This window comes from Fusarium sambucinum, chromosome I, assembly GCF_050947815.1.
Source record: "Fusarium sambucinum isolate potato_lamoka chromosome I, whole genome shotgun sequence".
In the NCBI taxonomy this organism is placed as follows: Eukaryota; Fungi; Ascomycota; class Sordariomycetes; order Hypocreales; family Nectriaceae; genus Fusarium; species Fusarium sambucinum.
Genome location: NC_139294.1, coordinates 3,057,045 through 3,071,776, shown reverse-complemented (window position 1 = coordinate 3,071,776; position 14,732 = coordinate 3,057,045). Strand labels below are relative to the sequence as shown.

Here is a 14,732-nt window from a genome sequence, read left to right as displayed (position 1 = left end):
GCATGAAGGAGAAAACTATAGAGATACTATTTACAACCTCGATCCGATACAGAGGGTTGCGACAAGGCTGAGTGTTCCTGTTCCTGTTCCTGGACCTGGACCTGATCCCACACGCACGACTGGCCTCGCTCTTGCCAAACGCATCTCTACGCCGCTCTCCCTTGGCAAGGGTCATGGCCACTACAGAACGGATGGCATGCATTACTCGCAACGCTTATTCGGAGTGGCTTCGATCTGGCCTAGAGGTTCGTCAAAGAATTCATTGCCCTGGCAGGGAAGGCTGCGGATCCTCTTAATGTCTGATTCTAATCTTGAATACATACCTTTCCGTACCTTGCGCCGTTCGTTCTGAAGATGTCTCTGAGATCCCTCGATACACGCCCCTCCCTCCCCAGTCCCCTGATGATTGGCGATAGTTGTCGCGGCCCCGCCCTGACACTCCCTTGCATGCTAACGCCCTCGATCAGAGCTCCAAGCTGCCATGTGCTGGTGGCTTCTGCAAGCACTCACAATTGGTCGCCACTACTACCGATGTGAGTTTCCCTCCGGGCAAGGTCAGGTCGGTTCCCCGCCGATGGAGCTGGCTTTGGTCTTGGAGACAAAGACGAGGCGGCGCCCTTCCCACCCCCATACCATCCCATTACCGTACCCTTCTGGTGGATAGATGATGAATGGTTTGATGTTTGATCGATTTGGAGTAGAGTTGACGAGGGGCGCCTCCAGCCCTGGGCTCCGCAGACTATCTATGATATACTCCCCAGTCTTGGATTTATAGATGTTTATTAAATATCTCCTGGTGATTCTTCGTTCCAGTGCCTAAACACTCCTTTCTTCAGATGCATACATCTATCCCACCATTCCACGTCTTGAATTCCTTTCAACATTCTCATCATCTCTTGTCTACTCATTGTCTGCATTCGTAGAGTCACAAACAGCATTTCAGCTGGGTCAAGTCTTTGCTTCTGACCTCTGTTACTGGCATTCCTTTGCCAACACCGAACTGTCGCCATGTCTTCATCACTATACCACCCAAGGCCGGTGCTCTCTTCACAACGCTATACACCTTCACCAGACTATCTTCAAGATGCTCGACGAACATATCACAACAACAGCCGCTTACCACTACGGGAAACCGCCAGCAATGCGCAATCGCACAACTTCAACAGCATGGTTCCTTGCTATTCAAACTCAGTTGGCATCTCGCCTTCAGTGCCAGTCAGCCTTCCAGCTCCCATGATCCCCTCACAATCATTCGAGTGCCTCTACCGCGTACCTACACCAAGAAACCAACCTCGCTTCCAACAAAGAAGACCCAGAAATGGGGCCAACCCTCTCTACTTCTGGCCTGCTTTCCGCCAGTACCGTAACCGACAAGCACACAAAGACACCCAGAAGGATAAGGGTGGTGTTTGGAGGAGACCTGAGCTTGAAGATGCCTTTGTTGATTGTAAGTACCTGACAAAATCCTCGACTGACTTGGCCTTTACTAATGACAATCAGCTGTTCTTCTCATGCCTCACATGGGACGTCGCAAGTTTTCCATGGGAGGAAAGCTACATGGGCGCAACATGCTTATCAGCGAATATATCTTCACAATTTGTATTGCCATCCTTGGCAGCAAGGAGATTTTTCGAATCGACAACAGCAACGACAGCATTGAGCAGATGGGACGCAAGCAGGTCTCAAGTCACATGCAAGTAGTCAAGAAGTTCTTCGAGGACTTGCGATGCTGTAAGTCAATTGTCTCCTAACTCACATGAGGCCTCAACTGATGTTCTTAGTCCACTTCCTTTTCCCTGCCGAGGAGAAGAAGGAGCCTGGCTCCACAAACTCAGACGACTACTATGACGAGGAGGAACAAGAATCCTTCAAGTCCAACCCTGTTCTCACTGCTCTTGCCGAGGGCCGAGTACCCGATGTCAAGCCCAACTATGAATACTTCTCACAACTTCTGGCTCTCCAGTCTCTGATCTCAGTCCGGCCAAAGACAGCAGAGGTTTATGTCTCTTCTTCCGAGGTCAAGTTCAGAGATGAGATTGCTTACGACGCACAAGACACTCCTCTGGACACTGAGTCCTTCCCTCATCTTAACAAGTATAACAACTGTGATGACAGCCCAAGTGTACTTGGCAAGGATGTGCTACTTCATGAGTACACCCGATCTCTGGATCGAACCACTTCTGCCTGTGTCAAGACGGTTACCCGCCGATGGCAGAAGGATGCTCCCGAGATCTACGAGACTCTCGATCTTCCCAGTCGCGATGAGGAGTGTTTGCTCCTTGAGATGTGCGCAACTCTTGAGTTGCATGAGCACGCTCGCTTCCCCTCTGGGTCTGAGCTCACTGGCTTTGTTGAGGTGGCAATCACAAACCCCAACCTCCAAAACCACCGCTGGAAGTGTGTAACGCGCCTCACTCGACCGTCTGAGCTTCACAGCGATGACAAGAAGTCAGGCGTATACACCAACGAGACCGGCATCCACCGCCGAGGCTGCAGCGATTCCAAGTCTGACTGTGACTGCCACTCTCGACCTCGTCAGGATATCCATGTCCCTTTCCCCGCCGTTGAGTGGGCTAGCATCTTGAGCATGGCTGTTCAATATCCCGATGTTGAGCACCAGCGCAAGAAGGAAAAGCGCACCAAGGCTGATGATCGCAAGAATCTCGACCGTGCTGGTAGTAAGCGCAAGCGATCTGAGGATGACGGTGATGCCGCTTCTTGGGCTCGCCGTGATCTCACCGGCAGCGACCTCGTCTGCAAGGTGGCCATGTACCAAGAGCTTTGGTCGTGCGCCCCCGACTCGAACCGATGGGTTCGACAGGGCATTGTGTTCTGGCGATTCAACACAACCAACCAATGGTACAAGTACAACCCAGTCTTCAAGCCCGCTGGCACCTCGTGGCGATGGTTGACTGTGAACGACCCCATGTCCCGCTACCACCAGCAAAAGGCTCTTGTCTACCCCTCTGCCTCCATGTCCCGAGATTCAATCATGTCGCCTACTCCTTCAATTAACCAACACATGACAGCAGCGATGAACGAGACTTTTAGCTCTGCATGGGATCCTAGCGTGAGCCTGGCCCAAGTGCCAAATGTCGCTGCAACAAACAATGGACTTACACTATTCGAGTCCTTTTCTGGTGGACTCGCTACACCTCCACCAACCGCGGGTCTACAAGGGTCGTACCCAGGAAGCTTTGACCACGGTATGCCTCCAAGCACAGGCGTTGGCTTCATCCCATCCACATGCAGCACAGCGGGCGAGAGCCATCCCGTCAATGGTCATGGACACAACCACAGCCAGGCGGCTTACTACGATGCGCAGACAACACTGGCAGATCTCAAGCCTGTCATGTCTACTGTCAACCCCTTCCAGAGTCCATCAGCAACATCAGGACTGGACCTATCAAGCTCTCTTGTCTATGACAACTCAGAGTGCGATACTGGGCTCCAAGGCTGGGACATGCCGGCATTGGATGGGTGGTCTACAGGCACAGGCGGCGGATCAGAATGGGGATCTCACCACAAGGTCGAGCCCAGCAATGATCAGACAGCTCTATGGACACAATCACAATGGGCACACATGGCGGGTGACCGTGACGGCAGCCCTCGACCAATGAAGCGAAGACGAGGAGATGTCATTGATAGTCATATACCACCAACAATGACAGCAGCGGCAGGAGGATGGTGAACGGGAATACAAAAATAGCGAATCATTGATGAGATGGAATGAAGCATTTACGCGGTCAACGTCATAATAATCATGCTAGGGTATCAGGGTCGGTGTTTAGGAGCAACTATGGGAATTGTTTTTGGCCATGGCAGTAATACCAAGTTCGTATCAGATACGACATGCATATCGTTTGGTAGTTTATTCAAGGTTTACAAAAGAGATCAATTAGCCAATTTCTCGGTATCAGTTCTCCGCTTGACTATCATGTATGATGCTCACTTGATTCATCCGTTTTCGGAAGTGGTCACTCGTGTCAGTGAAATTCTTACCATGAGATGACGTCTCAGATGATTATCATCACAAAGAAAGGTTTGGCTTCAAGTTTAAGTTTGATAGATCCTCGGTCGATCACTGCATCATCAGACGGGCACTAAAGCAAGGGACTGTGACGACATTCCCATCGCAAACAGGCACCAGGAGGATCGACAAGACGAAGGCTTAGATATCAAAACGGAACTTAGTGCATCTACATCTCGGTCCTCTTGGATCGAATAAAGACTATTGGAGACGAGAGGGAGAGGGTGTGAGGAAATAGAAACGCTTTTCACAGTATTCCCTTGGACAGGGAAGAGAACTTATAACCCCAACCCAGATAGTCAGTGCAAGAGACATTATCGTTAAGGAAAAAGCAAATATTACGGAAGCTAAACTTGGAGAAACCGAAAGGAGTAATAGAGAGACATTGAAGGGGAGAAAGATTTGGGGAAGTGAGACATTGAGAGAAGCCATTGAAGAAAACAGATGGAACAGCCACGCCCTCGGACACGTAAGATATCGTCTGAGAGTTAGTTGTAAGTTGTAATTTGGTAAAGTAATGATGATGAAGGACTGTTAAAGATGAGGTATTTCCTCAACTGGAATTGATAAACAGGGGTTTGACGTAACACGTTTTCTTCACAACGAAACGAGGACTTGAAGGAACAAAGAGGGTGTGCTAGGAAAAGAAGAAGTCAAGGGAGGGGGGTGTACTGAGGGATGATGGATATTACTAAGTCTGAAGGGGTGCGCGGGTATTGAATATTCATACGATAGATTTATGGAGTTTTTGAATGTGGAGGAGGTTTACTAAGGGCTATTTTTGAGAGATCGATATTTGTTCGGAGGAGTAGGATATGTTAGTTTATATCTGTCTTCTGTCCCCGATGGTGTTGAAGAATTCCATAGTGAATATTTATTGAAGGGCACATATTTTGGCGAGAGGGCCAAAAGCAGGCGAACACTTGTCATGTACTGAAAGACAAAGAGAATATCGGTTAGTGATACAACCCCTAGTTGAATGAAGCGGTCAAGATTTTGTATCTCATAGAGTTTGCTGCCACACGTGTGGTGGTTCTGTGCAACAAAGTACAAGATAGAAAGAGTGAACACAACAAATAGGCCAATCACGAAACGCTCTATAACATGATAAAATAAAAAATAATACAGTAAAATACTCTTTAAAGACTGATTAGACCAGGGTTGAACATGAGATTCTTCCAAGATATTGTATTCTGGTGGAGTCATTATGGGCGCTTGATCAAACATGCTCATCAATGCATCGATAAATATTCATGAGATGAGGATGCGACCGTAGAGTTGACCTTGTGGGACGATGACGACGACAGTTCTTGACCGACAAATATTAAAGAAGAAGATGATAAAAAGAAAAGGAGGAAAGACAAAGAGAAGAAGGCAAGACAAAAAAAGAGGATGCTCTAGTTTCAAATATCAAGATAAGATGCAGTAGGCTGCATCGTACCTGCCTTAACTCGCGTCTAAAATCGATCCAAGTCGAAAAGGAAGGAAGCTACCACCATCTCACTGACACCTTCCTCAGAATAAGCGCAAATAGATGCTGCGCCTGCCTACCTACCTAGTAGATACCTATAATTGGTGAGGCCATAGACAAGGCCACAAGGCCACGACGGTAGGCCTCAGGCGACCAACCCATTTTATTTATTCTGTCTTCTCTCTCTCTTTACTCTAAACCTGGTCAATTTAGTGAACCTCAGCGAACCAAAGTCCCTGTCAGATCCCTGTATTCGATCAATTTAACATCAAGCCACAGCCAATTGACCTCAGACCCGCTATGGCGCGCTTGCAACCGTCGCCAGCCAATTTCCTTAGACGCCCGATTCTTGTGGGCGCCAACCGAGCAACGACGTCCAATCCTTTGGTCTTTAAAACTCGTTGTTTCATGCTATTTCCAGTTGTTCTCAACGATCCCGTTGCAGGCGTTGTTTGAGAGTTCTAGACTTCAACCCAACCCCTGCTCGACTCTATTTTTTCTCAATTAGGTCCCGTCGCTCTGGTCAGCCAACCACTGAAGAGCTGTGAGTCTTTTTTGAGACGTGTTGGCGGAAATATTTACTTGATGCTCTATGACCAGTCAGGCGGCTATCAAGATCCTAGCTCCGAAACAAGGGAAAACACTTTCTCTATCGTGGGAAACATTTTTTCTATCAAGCAAGGATCTGAAGTATCAGTATCCTTGTACAAACGGATTCAAGATCTTAAGCTGTCCTATCCAATGCGATTGTGAGACTGCTGTTGTACCCCCTTGAGCGCTTCCCCAGACGAAACTGCGACGGAACATAGCCCATCTCAAGCTCTTGTTTCTGTTTCTGTTTCTGTTTCCTTTCCACTTGGGAAAAGCAACGTTGGCGCGGTTAAGTTTAATGACACACATGTATGAGTTGTCATCATCCTTTATCCGCGATAGCTCGGTACGATGAGGTGAACTAGCTCATGATACGCCAAGCTACCTTATACTCGATATGTCCTTAGCCGCGCCTTGTCCTCCCATGTCCCTGTCCATTGTCCCCTGTCCATGTCTTGATCGTGCCTTGCATGTTGAAATGTTGCGGCTTTCTTTCCCGTCTCCATTTCGACTCCATATGTACGAGGCCAGTTTCCTCGACCGTTGCCATGCTGCTCAACGATAGGTCCTCAATCCACTTGGAGATGGGGGATGGTTATCTATACCTTGCATCCCAGATCTCGTGTTTCTACCTAAAAGATCTCATGTTTCGTTCTCAGGGTGTCTGCTTGTCATTCTTTGCTTGATTGCCGTGCATTACTTGTCCCACTTGTGTTCTTGATTGCCTAACTCTCGTGCAATCCCTTCATTACCACTCGTCCTCCCATCCTCTCCGCTCTGAGCTATTGCCATCCGTTCGCTGTCGTGCTCTCGTGGTTGTTAGAGATTCTCTTTCAGAGCCTTGACACACATCGCCCGTTGTTCGTGACTCACGAACACCAAACATGCTGAACTAGAGCTAGCGGTATACAACTTTTTTCTTTCTTTTCCTTTGTCACGTCTTACTTCTCTTCTTCTCTTTTACATTAAACAAGCCCTTTGTTTCTTTTCCTTGTGTCGCCCTCCTTTACTTGAATATCAGCAGGACTGACTCAATTATCAACACATTACCTGCGCCGGCCGGAGGATCTTTACCACACCACAAACGATCACTCCTTCAGCTACATACAGCATTAAAAGCAAACAAACCAATCACTATTGATTGCAAGAGTTTCAAACCCTTTGATTGCAAGTTTGTCATCTTCATTGTCGGTCAGTATTCAGGCACCGTTTATTGCCTAGCGACTAGCCCTGCTCACACAGCTTGCCAGTGTTTGCCAGCTGCGAGCCGAACCTCAAAGGGAAAAGGCCCTGCCTGTTCACTGTTCAACCCGCACAACAGTTGTTTTTCTCTTTCCTATTCACAATAAACAATACAACAGCATCTGCGAAAATCGAACGTGATAGGCTTCGCCTTTCTCTCACTCCTTTGCGCATAAATTGCGACGCATTCATTCTCTCGCCCCCCGAGTTAACTCTTCAACAACACTCCTTTTCAAAATCATTATTTGAAATTCACTTCGACACAAATCAGCTTCGATTACCTTGCAATCTACGATTACAAAACATCAATAAAGACTATCAACAACGAGAAGAACAATCAACATGAAATTCATCGACACCTCCGCCCTCGCTCTTGCGGCAAGCACCCTCATTTCACCGGCTTCGGCTCACTCCTGGGTTGAGTATGCCTCCAAACTCGCTCGAAATGGCACCATGATTGGTAAAATGGGCTATCCTCGTGGCTTCGTCCCTCGCGATTCCACCAACCCTCCTTTTGCGGACTCGATCCCTCAGAACATTTTGCCTCAGGCAGGCCAATCCGCTTACTCTGGCCAAGAGATTCTGAACAAGTACAAGCTTGAGAAGAACCCTCAATTCCCTATGCTTGAAGCCGCTGCTGGTGACTACATTGCTATTATGCATCTCGAGAATGGCCACACCACTCTTCCCGAGAACCAGCCTAACAAACCCAAGAACCGTGGCACTATCTACTTCTACGGCACCACCAAGCCCAATGATGAGGAGAAGCTCTTCGATGTTCACCTCCGCTGGAACACAGAGGGCACTGGTGGTGACAAGCGTGGCAAGCTCATCTCTACTCGCAACTATGATGACGGTCAGTGCTATCAGCCCAACAGTGGTCAACTCAGCACTGGACGCTCCGCCGAACTCAAGCCCAAGGGCGCCACCCACGAGAAGGAACTCGCCTGCCAGTCTGACCTGAAGCTCCCCAGCGATCTCAAGGCTGGCGACATTTATACCATCTACTGGTACTGGGACTGGCCCAACCTGAACAGCGACAACATTGACATGGAAGCCACCAAGAATGGCAAGTTCCCTTGGGCTGGAACTTTTATGCGTGGAGAGAAAGACCCCAATGGCTTCAACATGGACGCCATTGCGCGTAATGAGAGTTACTCGAGCGTCCTTGACATCAAGATCACTGGCGGTGCGGGTGTCGCCGCTAAGGATCAAAACATTCTTGAATACGTCGACGATCAGAACGTTTACTCTGCCGGTATCGAGGAGCAGATGAAGTCCAACTTTCAAGTCGACGTTGACGGCGGCAAGGGTGAAGATATACCTGCTCCTTCATCTCCTTCATCTCCTTCGTCTCCTGCTAGCCCTACTGCTACCGCACCAGCTGATGGAGGAGCTGGAAGTGGCGGTGATGTCGCTACAGTGACCGTCACAGCGACCGTCAAGCCTTCTCCCATCATAAGCACCGTATATGTCACTGTTCCTTCCGAGTCTCTTACTGGAGTTGCTCCCGAACCGGTTGATGGAGAGACCAGCACCAAGACCATCACTACTACAGCTCTTGTTACCAAAAGCAAGAACCCATCCGATGCTGTGCCTACCCCACCCACTGCCTCGACTGTCTATGAGACTCTCTATACTACGCGGTCCAAGGAACAGCCCACTGGAGGGGATCAGCCACAACAGCCGCAGCCCTCCACGGTCTTTAAGACTATTGTCACCCATATAAATACACCCTCATCCAGCGGAGAGGTCAACGCTCCTCCCGCTCAACCCACGTTCCCCGGCGGTCAGTTCCGCGAAGACCCTCCCGCCGATGGAGGTGCTCCGGCTCAGACCGAGAGTGATGGCCCTCCCATCCCCACGCCATTCCTCCGCCGCCGCCAGAACTGGGTTCTTGGCAACTTTTAGGTTGCCCAACCTCGCAACCCCTTGACTCCAATATCCCGTCAAGGGGCGCCGTTTCCTTCGTCTTTTCTTCATGGTATATATAGACGGTATGTGTTTTCCTCATCTCCACAAGATGCAGGCAAAGGATCAACACACAACAAAAAGGGGCGCCGGTCGCATTCAACGGCGTTGGATATACAGGGCATGATACCACTTGAATTTAAATGCACACTACTTACTCCTCCACCTTCTCCTTCTTTTCCTACGTCTATGGGCGTCGGGAAGAGGAAAGGGGGAGTGAGAAGCGGTGGCGCAGTCTTTCGTTACGGCACGGATATGTGTACATGATTTACGCAGCAAGGAGCATTTGCTTTTCTTTTTTTTTCTGGTTTGGGAGCATTTCAAGGGTAGGGAACGGGATCTACGAAACGACAAAGTTCGATTGAGATAAAATTCCAAAATAGTTCGTCGCGATTCTTGTGTGCCTTTCGTAAAGTGAAACATGTTTGCTGTGTGTGCTCTTGTGATTTTGTTTGACGATGGGATGTACTCATCTCAGCAGTCGGTTGATACGTATAACAAGATAACGAACACAATTCTGAAACATTGTACTATCGATTCATTGCCGTGGCTCACGTTGCATATAATATAAATTGTGTGCCAGTGTAACATGATACAAAGGATGAAAAACACCGACCGATTAAGGGGCACATGGAGATTTGTATTCGCGACGGGTATCTAAACTGTTCCAGATCTCGGCCTCTCAATTCACTCGATCGCGCTCCTGTGGTCTCGTATCTACCTCCAGAGACATTTTGTAGTAGTCAAGGCGTTACACCATATGCGGTTCACCTACATCTCACCACACTGGGAGATGACCACGTCGAGGTTCGGCACATCCTTGCCGCGGTAGCCAGTCTTGGTAGCCTCCATCTTCTTGACCACATCCATGCCTTCAAAGACCTTGCCAAAGACAACGTGCTTGTTATCGAGGAAGGGTGTGGGTACAGTGGTGATGAAGAATTGAGATCCGTTGGTGTTGGGTCCGGCATTCTAAGACGTGTTAATATGAATACCAAGGTAACAGAAAATAGAGACATACCGCCATGGAGAGCAGACCAGGCTGATCATGCTTTAGAGTAAAGTTCTCATCCTCGAAAGACTTGAAGCCCCAGATGCATGTCGATCCAGTGCCGTCGCCGTTGAGAAAGTCACCACCTTGACACATAAAGTTGGGAATCTACGCGACGATAAGCTTTTCATGTTTCATAAGCCGGAAATGAGTGGGAGAGAACGTACTATGCGGTGGAACTTGGAGCCCTTGTAGCCCTGAGGACGACCTACGGGGTTCTTACTCTCGCCAGTGCAAAACTGGCGGAAGTTCTCTGCTGTTTTGGGGACAACATCGTTGAAGAGTTCAAAAGTGATGCGGCCAAGCGGTTCACCTGAGTGTGTTAGTAAGAAGGGACACTAAGAGTATTTCATAGGAGCGGTAGGAGACAATATGAATGTGTTCATTAAAAGATGAATACATCCATATCGCTGGGAATAGCCTCACTTCTGGAGTGATGGTATGCTCCGGAGTCGGAGGGGACTCAGTTACTAACCTCCAATGGTAATGTCGAAAAACACACTGTAAACAAACAGACAACTATTAGTACACACACTCTCTATCTCTTATTGGGGGAGCTGACTCGAAACTGAGTGGTTGTCTCTCCTCACTCCACCTCGAAAAGTACTGGGGTAGAGTGAGTAGAGCAGAGTCGAAGCACCGCCACTTTGTTGTGAGGGGTTGGAAGAGGGGGTTAACTCACAGGGGATTTCCGGACTCGGGGAGTTTTGTAGGAGGCATTTTTGAGGTATTAGATTTGTGCTTTCTTGTCGGTCGAGAGTTTCTAGTGTTGCATAGGATGGGTTGTGCCTACAATGTTCTTGTGTCTAGGCTGTGGAAACGCAACAATTTTGGCGTGGGGCAGACACTACAAGAAACTTTAACCTACCTAAATCGGAAGACCGACGTGGAGAACCGAGGAAAGACTCTGGTTGGTTGATTTTTAGTCAATTGATCAATCGAGAGATTTATTATTATCACGATTCTCTCGAATTATTTGTTTTTGTTCTTATTAATATCTATGTGAACTTCCGTCAGATGCACTTTCTGGTAAAGATATGATGTTAACAACATGAAAATTGGTCAAGGTCGTTGCATTGATGGCATATGCCTCGGATCCAGATCTAACACCACCTCCTCCACTGGGTTACCCCATGCCCATTGATGGATGGATTAGATGCATCTCGACCAGGCCATCGATTCAGAAGCGGGGGTGGCACCTGGGGTTCAGACCAAGCCAGAAAGGTCAGATCATGTCAGGTCAGCTCCGTGAAGCTATTGAATGTAGAGCATCTAGAGTGTGCAGACATGGACAAGCCAAGACAAAAGCCAAGCGCAAAGAGACAGGACGGGGAAGGCAATGGAGATCTGGTGACGACGCTTTGAGAGACCAATAAGTCAACGGTCTATGCTCCGCCTTCTTAGGTCAGAGTCTATTACTTGTTAATTTGAATTTCTGGTAACCAACAGTAATTCACAAGCGTCAATTAGTGCACATGTCGTCGAAAGCTTCCGAAAGTCAGCTTATGAGCGCTGTGATCGTCGACAAAGTCTGACTAAGAGTCTTGATACTACAAGAGTCAGGGTCCATCCGTGCTCAGTCCATCATGAGAAAAGTCGGTAAATAGCGTCACGTTGACTCATTTTCATACTGTCATGTCTATGATGCTGACCATGAGGCGAATCATCAAGATATTTGAGAGCCAAGGCGACATAGCCTCGGCTTAAATGCCGACATCATAGATTTGGATGGGTATTTGTAATTGATAGTCAGCGTTGATGAAGAATTACAAGGGATATTGTACATGGTCTGGGTAGTGGTGTTGTCGACGACGACGACTTCTTCCCTCCATTTCGGTAGTCAAGATAGGAGACCATCATGGGAATTGCCGAGGTTTATGTTGTAAAGGTAAGTAACTTTGACGATCTGACGTGGATCTTTTGTTCGAGGCCGTGTGTGTTAAATGTATTTCAGTTAAAGACTCAGGCTATCAGGCTCTTTTTTCCAGGGTTTCAACGGCTGCGTCATAGCCCCATTGATATTCAATCGTTAAAAGTGTACATACCGGGATTCACGGAACAGACGAATACGTAATCGCAAACTGTATATCACAAAACAATAAACAACTGCACTGCAAATTACTACATACTCAAACATAAAACAAAAATAACAACTAAAATCCCGTTGCAGCCGAACGACCCGCAGATTCCGACCTGTTTTGAGGCTCAAACCCCGCTGTCCTTTTCCTGTAGGTTGTCAGTTTCTGGTTAATGCAGCAAAGCAAGAGGCATTTAGGGAACCTAGCCTATCCAATCCAATCGCCACAGCCAAGACGATAGGTAGGTACCTAGCGAGCCAAGACCCACCACTGAGGACGGGGTGCAGCAGCGCTATACACTATCCCTGCCTCTAAAGATGCGCCATAAATCGGCGCTAAGGAGCAGTGTGAGAGCTTAACTCTGAACACTGTAAGTACTTGACATATGGACTGGATGGATCCTCAACTGTAACTATAACTCAGGTGGAATCACAGCCAGGATCAATCGATCAATCTCTTGTGATGTGTTTCAGCGTCGCGTGAGGCCACTTCAATAAAGACCGCCAGGCCTAGACCTATTTATTTATTTATCCATTGCGAACGTGGCATTGTTTTGATTATTCAACTTGTAATCTGGCTGTCAGTGTCCTGAGACAGCTGTCAGATTAAAGCCTGTTTTAGAGGTTTGAGGATTCAAGCAAGGCATGGACATGAACCACTCGATTGACTGCTCTGTAGCACAATGACACAGCTCTAACCACGTATTACTACTGCGCAAATGTGCATCGTCATTTTGTTTGAACTTTCTTCTCAATATTCTTCCAGTTCCCGGTCCCTGAACAACTAATAAACATTTATCCTGTTTTTCGGCTTCACCGTGACGCTTGAGGCGTACAGCATTCAACTCGATACGCAGCCTGTGAACCTTCACAGCCACAGTCAAAAAGCCAAGCTGTTTGGGAACGTGTTGTCTCGTACAGACTGAAGCTGTGCCTCTTGTCTAGACCCTTCAATGGACTTGACTAAGCGGAAAGCAGGCTGAACAAGTCTCAGCTGTCAGCCGTAGCCCCTTTTTATGAAAAACATCCAGGATGTGATACGATCAGAAATTTGCCCAGATGCCTCTCCTCTCACCTCTTCGCATTGATTTCTTCTTTTACCTATGACGATCGTAGTGGAGCGCTTCGAAGAAAAACAGAGACCAGGAGCCGGTTACGGGACGGGCTGAGACGAGTTGAGTCGGCGACATGTGGAGACGTTTCGGTGAGAAGCGCTTTGTCGGGACCCGATTCAACTATTGGACCTTGGGAAAGCAAAAGATTGAGCGGAAATAAATAAACAAAACATTACAACGTCAATAGAACTCTCATGTTAAACGGTGTAATCCGGCTACCCGGAGTATTGCGTAAATGGTAACTCTTAAAAGTGAAAGCCACATATGATTCCTCGACGCTTGAATCCTGCTGACGGTTAAAGTAAACTAACAAATGTGAAACCGTAAATGTGAAATAAGTCACATCAGTTTAATAGTACCAAACTCCTGGGCCTTGGCCTGACCAAACCTGGTATTTCCTTCGTCCCGTCTCTCAAACCTGCCTGGCACTGTTCTTTCTGCAACACAGCGCAAAAGAAACCCCTGGTCTTACCATAAACTCTTTGCCTCATCGACTTTTAACTCTTGTGATTCAAAACTCCACTGCGCTTAGTCCATGGATGGATCCTAGCCGCCTGTCTCTCACCCCGCGGACTGCGCCACGACTGTCAGTGCCATCGATGCATTAGTAGTGAATACGCCCGAGAATACGGCACAAAAAGAGGTTCATTATACTCAGTTGTATCCGTGTCAGGAGGACATTAAGCGGATAGGCCCGTTGTTCTCAAAACGCTCTGATCCGTCACGATATCCGAAAGTTCTTCTTAAACAACTCAAGTCTCCATTGTCTATTCATTTGTTTATTGCATCGTCTCGTAGTCCATTCAAAGACTTGAAACAAACAGACACATTCTCGTCAAGTCTTCGATTCACATACACAACAACATCTTGTTCCTGGTTGAAAGTGACTCGAGACTCATTCTATTATCACGATATCTATCAAGAGGTTCGCAACCACCTAAACGGGACGCCTTTCCGAGCCAACCACCCACTCGCCCAACCTCGCAGGTTCGCAGCACAGTTCTCCATCTCACCACACCACTTGGTCGTGATTATTCCAGCCACAGACAAACCCCTGTCGAGCCTTGACGCGACACTCTAATTGGGAGCGACCTACCTCTTTCAGGTTGCTTTATCCACTAGCTCCAGGTTGTTCAGGGCCTCTCTAGCACTCTCCAGCCTGTCGTGTTCCCTCTATCGCTCCG

The 14,732-nt window shown here is 48.0% G+C and overlaps 3 protein-coding genes across 3 annotated transcripts; 2 read left to right on the top strand and 1 right to left on the bottom strand.

Moving 5' to 3' along the window:
• Nucleotides 1–1,008: 1,008 nt before the first annotated feature.
• FSST1_003720 (uncharacterized protein) lies at nucleotides 1,009–3,691 on the top strand (the record flags this gene model as incomplete). The annotated part of the gene is made up of 3 exons (XM_083229825.1): nucleotides 1,009–1,447; nucleotides 1,501–1,731; nucleotides 1,782–3,691. The coding sequence occupies 3 exons, from the start codon at nucleotides 1,009–1,011 to the stop codon at nucleotides 3,689–3,691; spliced, it is 2,580 nt and encodes an 859-aa protein (XP_083087150.1).
• A 3,985-nt stretch (nucleotides 3,692–7,676) lies between these two features.
• FSST1_003719 (uncharacterized protein) lies at nucleotides 7,677–9,245 on the top strand (the record flags this gene model as incomplete). Its single annotated transcript, XM_083229824.1, has 1 exon — nucleotides 7,677–9,245. The coding sequence occupies one exon, from the start codon at nucleotides 7,677–7,679 to the stop codon at nucleotides 9,243–9,245; it is 1,569 nt and encodes a 522-aa protein (XP_083087149.1).
• Nucleotides 9,246–10,076: 831 nt separating this feature from the next.
• Nucleotides 10,077–11,076, bottom strand: FSST1_003718 (cyclophilin-like domain-containing protein; the record flags this gene model as incomplete). The annotated part of the gene is made up of 5 exons (XM_083229823.1): nucleotides 10,077–10,277; nucleotides 10,327–10,464; nucleotides 10,524–10,669; nucleotides 10,832–10,857; nucleotides 11,039–11,076. 5 exons carry the CDS (start codon nucleotides 11,074–11,076, stop codon nucleotides 10,077–10,079), a joined length of 549 nt encoding a protein of 182 aa, XP_083087148.1.
• Nucleotides 11,077–14,732: the final 3,656 nt, after the last annotated feature.